Here is an 11,559-nt window from a genome sequence, read left to right on the forward strand (position 1 = left end):
CTGACTGAGCTACGAGGGAAGCCCAGTAAACACTTAGGATTTGTCAGTTTTTCACTGTGGCCAGTCTTACTGGAGGGAACAATTTGCACATGTCTCAGTACAAAGTTTCTCTAGATTTGTTTGTGTAATTGTTGAGTCACGTGAGCTGTGTTATCTCCAGGCTTTCTAGATTTTCATCAGTTCGTTGCTTCTCAGACTGATTATGCCAACTGACTCTCCCACCAGCACTGAATTTGAGTTTCAGTTCTGTATATTTTCATTAACGATGGAGTCTGTTGTCTTTTTTAATGCTTGCCTTTATGATATTCTCATAGCTCCCTGAACTTTTGTCTTCTCATCACACTTGTCCTTGCCAGACTGTAGACTCTTAAGAGGCAGGGACAGCACCTGTCTGTTCACCCTCGCACCCCCAGGAGTTATCTAAATCCGACTCCTTCATCCCTCTCTTGTACCACAAGCCCAATTTTACATGCCATGTCTTCCTTGAGCCCTCAAAATAAGATGGCTCTTCCTTCTTTGGGGATGAGCCTGAAGCATTTTATTTGCACCTCTTTTATGTTTAGCATAGTCTGACCCGACTTATACCTAAATGTGTACTTTTCTGTTGCCCCTAATTGATAAACTAGCTCTTGGGGATAGAGAAGATCTTCCTCATCTTTGCGGCATCCACAGTACCTGTGCCTTGCTTGTATGTTCTAGGTGCTTGGTAAATATTTGTGTATGTACTTCAGTGCCTGCTATGTTCTGGGAAATCATTCACACCCTTCCTACTTCACTGTATTGGGTTTGGGGGTGCCAACAAAAGATATGCACTCATTGTGGGCTGTTGATCGGTGGCCAGGTGGTGTTCTAGAAGGACTGCAGAGACAAGAGGACTTCTCACGCCACACCTGCCCCAGTGCTGAGGTTACTAGTCTCTTTATCTTTGGCAGTAAAACGGAGAAAATGGTATCTCTTTGCTTTAATTTGCTTTGAACATTAGTTAAGTTGGACATCTTATGAATATTAGCGCATATATATATATATATATTTTTTCCCTTTGTAAGATTTCTGTTCATGTCCTTTGTTCTTTTCTCTTTTAGAGTGTCTTATTGTTTGTATGCCTTTTTCTAGGTTTATTTGTGTAATTGTTGAGTACTTTTTCCCAAGTATATACTTTTTATTATTAATCACAATATCATAGTATGACACATTCTGAACCATCCCTTCTGACCCTGGACAACACTTCAGTGCTACGTGAGTCACCAATGACTGTTGATAGTCACCCACTTTCTTCTTGCCCCAGTCCCTTCTGACACTCTAAACCTGGTCATCTCCTACTCATCCTTCAGAGCTAAGTTTAAATACCATTGCTTTGGAGAGGCTTGTCCAATCCTGTCCTCCCAGCTCATGGAAATCACCCTCTTCCCCCACTGTCCTCTTCCATAATTGCCTTCATGCCCCCTTCATGGCCTGACTGCTATTTGCAATTTATGCACGCTTAATGTTTTTATCTGCCGCTACAATATAAACCCCTTCAAGGTCTGGGACAGAAGCTGCTTGGTAAATAAGAGAGTGAGTCCATTTAACAGCTAACTGGTTCTCTTTAATCCCTCCTTTATTCAGTTAAACCAAAATTAAATTTCTATTTCATCAGATGGTAGAGAAGTTGTTAAAGACTTCCACTTGCATTCTTTAAAAATGGAAACGTTTGCTAAATGGAAACTAATAAAAATGAAGCTTTTTCCAATGGGCGAATGATCAGGAGGGAGAGAATGTCCATCTGGAAGCAGAGCAGCCGTGTGTCTGGGAGTGGGCGTGGCCAGCTGTTCGCTCTGCGCTGAGCATGCCGCGCCCCTCCTGGCATGTTTGCCCAGGAGGCTCCTCAGAAATCTGTCGCATTTGAATAGCCCTCTGAGTGTGACTCTAGGTGGTGTGTCTAGTGGCAGGGCACATTTTACAGATATTTCTAAAAGATAAAGCTGAGACGTAAGCTATGCCAGGCACGTCTGCATTCCCAGCAGGCAATCTTCTAGGGAGTGTTTGTGAATCTGATCTGATTATTAGGCTATTTTCACACATGGTAGGTGTGCTTTAAGGGCAATTCTATGCTCAGTGGTGAGAAAATGGGAGATCGAAGTCCTGACCTCTAATTCTGCATCAGATGTTCTGATAGCACAGAAAACCTATTCCTGATGGTTTTACAGCTGTGTGTGTGCCTGTGCATGAGTGTGTATGTGTGTGCATGAGTGCACATTCAAGGGCGTTGTCAAATTTAATGCAAACGCATTCCTTTAACTGGTTAGTTTGGGATTATTTGACGTGAATACTATAGATATAGCCATTAAATGTACTGTATTTCTCCGTGGGCTTTACTATTGTAATATTTACGTGCTTTTCTAGAATACAATTTTCCCAATTTTGAAGGCAAACAATAGCTGACTATTCTGAGATGAACAAAGGGGAGGCTGCTATCAATTATAATGTTTAAAAGTATGGCTTTAGAAAAAAGGATGACTTGTTATTTAATGTATCAAACAATATTGTGAGCAAATTCTAGTTGACCACATCTGGGTGTGTCCCCTTTGACCCTAAAAGGAGAGGGGTGAGCCAGGAATGAGGAGGTTGGAACCAGTGGACTGTGTGGATTGGAGAGAGAGACTGCTAGAATCGGTCCTTAGAACTGAGCCTGGGGACTTGGGGAGGACATGGCTTTAATCCAGTTGTGTGCGAGGTCAGCTGCACGTGGTCTTTAGTTATTATTTTAAATCACCTTCTGAGAAAGTAGCTTAAACTCGCATGCATTTCCAGGTGGTTGGCATTGTCTATGTAGCCTTCTTTTAGATTTATTTCATACCCTGCCCAAAATGATTTTTAGCAAGCAAGCAAACAGCCATGCTGCACACATGCTGGTGAGGACTTCTGCATTTGGTTGCTTTGACTCAGTACACAGACACATTTAACGCTCCAAGTTTGATGAATTATTTAAGCCCTACATTGTTAACTGCTGTGGTTACTCTAGAATGCCAAGAGTTTTGTTAATTGATCATTTTGGCTACGTTAACCTGTTCCTAAGGACGGACTCGGGCTTCAGACACCATATCCAATGGTGGTGGTTTTTGACTTGACCCTAAAGATTTAGAAAGTCCTTGTTCATTTATACCTACTAATATAATATTAATATAATCACTTATCCAGTTGGTGAGTTCATATTTTAACATTCCTTTTTATTTTGATTTACAATGCTATGTTTAATTTCTGCTATACAGCAAAGTGACTCAATTATACATATATATGTATATATATTGGAGAAGGAAATGGCAACCCACTCTGGTATTCTTGTCTGGAGAATCCCATGGGCAGAGGAGCCTGTCAGGCTACAGTCCATGGGGTCGCAAGAGTCGGACGTGACTTAGCGACTAAATCACCACCGTGTGTGTGTGTGTGTGTGTGTATTTTTCACATTCATTTCCATTCTGGTTTATCATAGCATATTGAATATGTTCCCAATATTCAAAACTTATTACTTTTTAAAAGACTTTTTATTTTGTATTGGAGTATAGTCAATTAACAATGTTGTGATAGTTTTAGGTAGACAGCAAGGGGATTCAGCCATACATATACATGTATCCATTCTTCCCTAAACTCCTCTCCCATCCAGGCTGACACATAATATTAAGCAAGGTTCCCTGTGCTATGCAGTACGTCCTTTTGTTTTTTAAACATTCCTTTATTTCTGTTTTTGTTTAGTTCTGGGATCTGAGACACCTGTCTTTTTTTTACCTGCATGAGTTTGGGTTTTTATGGTATTGATGGAATAGCTAGCTCAGTATCTTTTATTACAGTAATGATTTTTTCAATAAAAATATTTGATCCATCAGAGTTATAAAACTTATGACTCAGTAGCAGCATAGCTTTATCAGGTATTATTATGGAACATTACTATGTTTATATTTTTCATACAGCTTATTATTAATGTTTGTTTTAGGGCTCATACCATATCATTTTATTAACAGAGAAAATGAACAATCCAATTGGATTCTCTGTTTTTGAAGTTTTCAGAAATCTGTACTGCTCTGATGCATTTTTTCTAATTTCTCTTATTATATTCATTTGATTTGGGGAGAGAGGGATGATGTTTTCTTGCCCAAAAGAGTAACCACAAATTTCCCAGGTGCAGCAAGTAATACACGTTGTCTTAACTAATTAAACAAATGAAAAATGATCAGATTTAAATTGAAAATGCTACTGTGCCCTGGACCACCTTTCTTGACCAATGTGGCAGTTTTGAGGAAGATACACTAAGGTAGGAGCAGGTAGAAGACACTGCCTTTATCGCTTAGCTGTTGCCACATAACATACCATCTGCTGTAGTTACTGTGCCTCCTTCACTAATTACCCCAAACTGTAGTGGCTGAAAACAATGACAGACTTTATTTCACTCATAGACCTGCAATTGGGTCAGAGTTCTGCAGGGGTAGCTTATCTCTGTTCCATTCAGCATCTGCTGGGTCAGCTTAAGGCCTGGGGGCTGGAATGATCTGTGGCTCGCTTACTCACATGCTTCGTGGATGATGCTGGAGGTCAATGAGACCTTGGGTAGGACTAACACCATAGTACCTACTTGTGGCCTCTCCGTGTGGCCTAGACTTCCCCACTATATGAGAGCTGGATTTCAAGGACAGGACAATGTTCTGTTACTATGTGAGAAAGAGATGCCAACCAGTACTCTGTCACTGATGCTCAGACCATCAGAGCTAGAGCACACACCATTTGGAAACTGGGCACAGCAAACCTAAAAATCCAGAATTTATACATTAGTTAAATACAGGGAAAATGTATCTTCTCTACAGGAGGCATGCTATATCAGATATAGTGGATTTATTGGATACATAACTCAATTTACACAAGCTTTTTGAAATATTTTAGCTTTTCAACAGTCAGTTTTATCTTGCTTTCACAGTCTCATTGACATTATTCTACTTATAATAAATTTGATTATTGTTTTATAGGTATAGACTATCTGTTTTCTGAAGGCCATGATAAAACCTATAGGGAGATTATGGGATCTGAGATCTTTACCTCCATGACTTACGGAAATTAGGTGCATTTTAACCAGCTCCACCATACCACTGGTTTGGGAGGTGATGTCATATTAGTAAGAACTAACATTTATTGAGCACTTAGTATATTTCAGGCACTATTATAAGTAAGCACTTGGTATAAATAGCTCATTTATTTCTCCTGGTAGAACTATGAAGTTGTTTTATTATTTTCATTTTAAAGGTGAGAAAACAGTAGCCTTAGTAGTTAAGTAAAAGTGCAAGTCGCTCAGTCAATGTCCAACTCTTTGTGACCCCATAGGCTATACAGTCCATGGAATTCTCCAGGCCAGAATACTGGAGTGGGTAGCCTTTCCCTTCTCCAGGGGACCTTCCCAACCCAGGGATCGAATCCAGGTCTCCCGCATTGCAGGCAGATTCTTTACCAGCTGAGCCACAAGGGAAGCCCATTAAGTAGCTCGTCCCAGATTATACAGATGTTAGGAGCTGCAGCTGAGTTAAAACATAGGCACTTTGACTGTAGAGTCTATGCCTCTAATGTGGTGAAGGTAGGAATTTGGACAGAACCTAGGTCTTTGACTTCATTTTTTCCTGAGAAATCACGTGATGCTGCATCTGTGAAGGCTTGTGTAAATGACCTAAACAAATATTTTGCAGATCATCTAAAAGTTCATTTGTAAATGTCACTCTTAGATGCTGATAAGAGATTTTTTTAAAAATCTTTAAAACATCATCTTTTCTCTCCGAAGACTTTGCCATTTTATAAAGGTAGTATTAAGATAAGAACACGGCTAGAATATAAGCTAAACATTGGAGAAATAGAATTTATTAAGTGGGAAATTTCAGAGAAAGGTGAGATGATGGTGCTTTGGAAACAGTAGCCATCACCTCTCTGTGATGTAAAACAGAGAGGGAGTTTGGGCAGCAAGGAATGGAGTAACAAGGAATGAGTAACAAATGACTGGCACAGATGGAATTATAATGCTGTTTCCAAAGCACCAATAATTATAATTATTATGCTGAAGTCAAATTGAATTTTGAATAGGCCTTGACAGGTACCTAAGGGATAGAATAGGGGTGGGAAAACACTAATCACATATGTAGGGAAAGCTGCATGTTGTCAGTCTGGATATGAATAAGGAAAAAGTAGAGCTGTGACTGGAAGGGTGATTAAAGCTGGATGGCTGAGACTCTCTTTTGAAGAGCAGGCTGAGGAAGTTGAACTTTTTCCTGAGACAATGGGGAGTAATTGACAGTGTCTGAATAGTGTACTAGAGAGGAAGGAATTTGGGTGACCTGATATGCACTCTTGAGACACGCTGAGTCACTTAGTTGCTATTTAACCTGTATAAGCCGCTCTCTAAGCCTCACTGGACTCAGTTATAAAATGGGGATAAAAATATTGACTTCCTAGGGTTTTATAAGGAAAAAATGAACTATGATATGTCAAAACCCCAATGCTTGACATAAGCACTGTTTAAATGATGATTTCTGGTGTACTTTTATATCACATATTGTTTTGATGGTGAAGATGATTATGGCTGGTTTCATGATAACAATTATCAGGATAAATTAAAGAGACTCGTTTGGATGGAGTATCAGTCTTTACTAAGGAAAACAAAAACCAATGGATATTTTAACAGAGAGAATTTAATAGATGGATGGGTAATGGTTTAAGGGCTAAGAAGCCTAAACTGACAGTGAGCCAACCCAGAGATTAGTAATGGTAGGAAGGTGCTACTATTCCTAGAGCTGAAAGGATCCAGGGAGAAAAGAGGGTGACCTGAGCCCAGAGAGTGAGGCTGCTCAGCGGGAGATAGAAGTGTGATGAAGACTGCCAGTGAGAGCTGGGACTCTGGAAGGGAGGGGACTACTGCTAGAAATGCCACCCGAGGCAACGCTAGGGATGGAGAAGCTCCCTGATTTTTCTCCTGCTCCTGCCCAACATTTACCAAAGCCTCTCACTGACAACTTGCCTGGAAGCCCGTTGTCAGAGGCAGCTGGGAACTAGAAGTCCCCTGTGATGTAAAACAGAGATGGGGCTGGGCAGCAGGGAATGGATCTGAGAGGCAACAAATGACTGGCGTATGTGGTATTATAATTGGCTATATCTATGCTGAGACAATGGGGAGTAATTAACAGTGTCCAGTATGGTCGCCATGAGCCACATGTAACTGTTTACATGAAATGAGATTTAAAATTCCCGTTCTTAGGTGCACTAGCTATATTTCAGGTGCTTAATAGTCACATGGGGCTAGTGGCTACCATATTGGACAGTACAAATATAGAATATCTCCATCATTGCAGAGGGCTCTATTGGGCATTGCTGGTATATAAGCTGTCATTAGGATGTATTCAGATCAGATCAGATCAGATCAGTTGCTCAGTCGTGTCCGACTCTTTGCGACCCCATGAATCGCAGCATGCCAGGCCTCCCTGTCCATCACCAACTCCCAGAGTTCAGGATGTATTAGGATAGTGCAAATAGAAAGGTAAATTTAGATTTGAGAGGCAGTGAAGGAATAAATTGAACAGACTTATAAAATAATGGAATGATGAACCGGGGTGGGGTGGGGGGTGCAGAGAGAAGACAGGTACTGACATTTATCTCTGTGGCACAGCTACTAGTAGTAGTTTTAGAAGTGACAGGAAAACCAGGAGAAGGATCTGCTTTGGAAGGAGAGATACTAAACTTGTTGCTATCCAGAAAGCTATGTATGTGAAGCTATCTAGGTGTCATATTGGGATCTTGTTAGAGACTGGACTAGTAATGTAAATTTGAAAGTTGTTCTCATTGAAGTGGTGGTTGAAGTTTTGGGAAGAGAGCCACCCACTAAATGGAGTTGTTTAAGGGTATAGGTGCAGACAGAGTACCTGTGGTCCAAGCCTTGGCAAATCAGGAGATGGTGATTCCATCTAAAATTGTCAATCATGCAGCCCGACTGCAAAGAAAGGTTAGCGAAGCTGAAACAGTAGTGATGGGTTAGGAGAACAGGGCAATTGGAGATGTCAACGGAAACAAAAAGTTGATCCAGTAGGTGGGAGGTAGTGTCAAGGATAAATGGAAAGCAGGGGAGCAGATGCTGCCATTAGGAAACATTCTGAGTTAGGGATCTGTTTGGAGATGCTACCCAGGGTGGGGTGCAGATGAGGTTTGAGGTGAGGGAGACATGGAATGGAGGAGTCTCTCATTTGCAAAAGAAGAGATTTAAAGACTTACATCCTTTTTGAAGTTGAAATTACTATGGATTCTTTCATTAAATAAATATTTTTGAGCATCTGCTGTGTGACCAGCCCTGCAGCAGGCACTGGGCATAGCGAATGACAGTTCCAGCCCTGCCTCTTAAAGGCATGCATAGTCTAAACTAGAGTAGAGTCTCTTTGGGGTGGGGTGGGGTGGATCTTGTTTAAAACGCTGGTGCTGGGTCTACCCCTAGAGGGTCTGAGAGATTCAGGGTTTGGAGACAGAGGAAATAGAGGGTGGGCTGTGAGGCAGCAGAACTGAGAGAGCAGAGGTGATTCTGGTCCTGCGGGGAAGATTGTCACAAACTCAGGTCTAGGCCACAAAGCCTTCCAAGAAAGAGGTAGGACAGAGACAGAAGGCAGGTTGTTGACCCACATTGAGGCAGGAAGAAGGCCAGAGAGGCAGGCTTTTGTTTCTGGAGGAGTTTGCAGAGCTTGGTTGTTGTATTTCAGTTGCTCAGTCATGTCTGACTCTTTGCGACCCCATGGACTGCAGCTCGCCAGTTTCCTCTATCCTCCACTGTCTCCCGGAGTCTGCTCAAATTCATGTCCATTGAGTCAGTGATTCCAGCCAACTGTCTCATCCTCTGCTGCCCTCTTCTTTTGCCTTCAGTCTTTCCCAGCATCAGGGTCTTATCCAATGAGTCAGCTGTTCGCATCAGGTGGCCAAAGTATTGGAGTTTCAGCTTCAGCATCAATCTTTCCAGTGAATATTCAGGATTGATTTCCTTTAGAATAGACTAGTTTGATCTCCTTGCAGTCCAAGGGACTCTCAAGAGAAGTGAAGTGAAGGTGCTCAGTCATGTCCAACTCTTTGTGACCCTGTGGACTGTAGCCTACCAGGCTCCTCCGACCATGGGATTCTCCAGGCAAGAATACTGGAATGGGTTGCCATTTACTTCTCCAGGGGATCTTCCCAACGCAGGGATTGAACCCGGGTCTCCCACATTGGAGGCAAACGCTTTAATCTCTGAGACACCAGGGATCTCCTTGCAGTCCAAGGGACTCTCAAGAGTCTTCTCCATCCACCCCTAAAATTCTGTGAGTAATTTTTCTATCCATACCTGTAAGATTTTGTTTTAATTAATTAATTTATTACAGGTAGTCCTTATTGGTTTTCTTTTCAATATAGTAGTGTGTACAAGTCAATCCCAAACTCTGAGGAGGCTCTACAAATAGCTGAGGAAAGAAGAGAGGCAAAAAGCAAGGGGAAAAGGGAAAGGTACACCCAACGAAATGCAGAGTCCCAGAGAATAGCAAGAAGAGACAAGAAGGCCTTCTTCAATGAACAATGCAAAGAAATAGAGGAAAACGACAGAAGGGGAAAGACTAGAGATGTCCTCAAGAAACTTGGAAATATCAAAGGAACATTTCAAATATCAAAGTAAATATCAAAGAAATGTTTGGATGTTCAAAGGAACTGTCAAAGATGGGCACAATAAAGGACAGAAATGGTAAAGACCTAACAAAAGCAAAAGAGATCAAAAAGAGGTTACAAGAATCCACAGACGAACTATACAAAAAAGGTCTTAATGGCCCGGATAACCATGTTGGTGTGGTCAGTCACCCAGAGCCAGACATTCTTGAGTGTGACGTCAAGTGAGCCAAGTCAAGCACTGCTGCTAGTAAAGCTAGTGGAGGTGATGGAATTCCAGCAGAGCTGTTTAAAATCCTAAAAGATGATGCTATTAAAGTGCTGCACTCAGTTTGTCAGCAAATTTGGAAAACTCATCAGTGGCCACAGGACTGGAAAATGTCAATCTTCACCCCAGTTCCCAAGAAGAGCTAAAGAATGTTCAAATTACCAGACAATTACGCTCATCTCCCATGCTAGTAAGGTTATGCTCGAAATCTTTCAAGCCTAGGCTTCAGCATTACATGAACTGAGAAATTCCAGATGTTCAAGCTGGGTTTAGAAAGGGCAGAGAAACCGGAGATCAAATTGCCAACATTTTCTGGATCATAGAGAAAGCAAGGGAATTCCAGAAAAAACACCTACCTCTGTTTCATTGACTGTGCTAAAGCCTTTGACTGTGTGGATCATAACAAACTGTGGAAAACTCTTAAAGAGATGGGACTACCAGGCCATCTTACCTGTCTCCTGAGAAACCTGTTTGTGGGTCAAGAAGCAACATTTAGAATCTTGTATGGAACAACTGACTGGTTTAGGATTGAGAAGGGAGTATGACAAGGCTGTATATTGTCACCCTGCTTATTTAACTTATATGCAGAGCACATCATGAGAAATGCTGGGCTGGATGAGTTACAAGCTGAAATCAAGATTGCCAGGAGAAATATTAACAACCTCATAATGGCAGATGATACCACTTTAATGACAGAAACGGGTGATGAGGGTGAAATAGGAGATTAAAAAAGCCGACTTAAAACTCAATATTAAAAAATCTAAGATCATGGCATCCGGTCCCATCACTTCATTGCAAATAGAAGGGGAAATGTGGAAGCAGTAACAGATTTCCTCCTCTTGGGCTCTAAAATCACTGTGGATGGTGACTGCAGCTATGAAATCAGAAGACAACTTCTTCTTGGCAGGAAAGTTATGACAAACCTGGACAGTGTGTTGAAAAACAAAGACATCACTTTACTGACATGTGTATAGTCAAAGCTATGGTCATTCCAGTAGTCATGTACAGTTGTGAGAGCAGGACCATAAAGACGGCAGAGTGCCAAAAAACTGATGCTTTCGAACTGTGGTGCTGGAGAAGACTCTTGAGAGTCCCTTGGACAGCAAGGAGTTCAAGCCAGTCAGTCTTAAAGGAAATCAACCCTGAATAATCATGGAAGGACTGATGTTGAAGCTGAAGCTCTAATGCTTTGGCCACCTGATATGAACAACTGGGTCATTGGAAAAAGACCCTGATGATGGGAAAGATTGAAGGCAGAAGGAGGAGAGGGTGACAGAAGATGAGATGGCTGGATGGCATCACCGATTCAGTGGACATGAACTTGGGCAAACTCTGAGAGATGGTGAGGGACAGAGAAGCCTGGCATGCTGCAGTCCATGCCGGTTGCAAAGAGTTAGACATGACTTGCATTGTGTCTAGAGTTAGACATTGACATGTGTCAACCCCAAATTTCCAGACTGTCCTTCACCCCCACCTTCCCCCTCCCTGTGAGTTCATTATCCAAGTCTGTGAGTTTATTTCCATTTTGTAGATAAGTTGATGCCTTACAAATAGCTGTGAAAAGAAGAGAAGTGAAAAGCAAAGGAGAAAAGGAAAGATATAAACATCTGAATGCAGAGTTCCAAAGAATA

At 41.6% G+C, this 11,559-nt stretch overlaps 1 protein-coding gene across 5 annotated transcripts in view; it reads left to right on the forward strand.

Moving 5' to 3' along the window:
* Positions 1-445: 445 nt before the first annotated feature.
* Positions 446-11,559, forward strand: part of LIMCH1 (LIM and calponin homology domains 1) — a 248,864-nt gene continuing 237,750 nt past the window's right edge. For 2 of the 5 annotated variants that reach the window (XM_010858844.1, XM_010858845.1), the window contains exon 1: positions 721-906. In XM_010858844.1, the coding sequence (XP_010857146.1) occupies positions 721-906 (186 nt within the window). Of the gene's footprint in view, positions 907-11,559 lie in introns of all 5 variants that reach the window. The other 3 variants (XM_010858842.1, XM_010858849.1, XM_010858846.1) reach the window with 3 other exon arrangements.

This window comes from Bison bison, unplaced genomic scaffold (assembly GCF_000754665.1).
Source record: "Bison bison bison isolate TAMUID 2011002044 unplaced genomic scaffold, Bison_UMD1.0 scf7180017864451, whole genome shotgun sequence".
Classification (NCBI taxonomy): domain Eukaryota; kingdom Metazoa; phylum Chordata; class Mammalia; order Artiodactyla; family Bovidae; genus Bison; species Bison bison.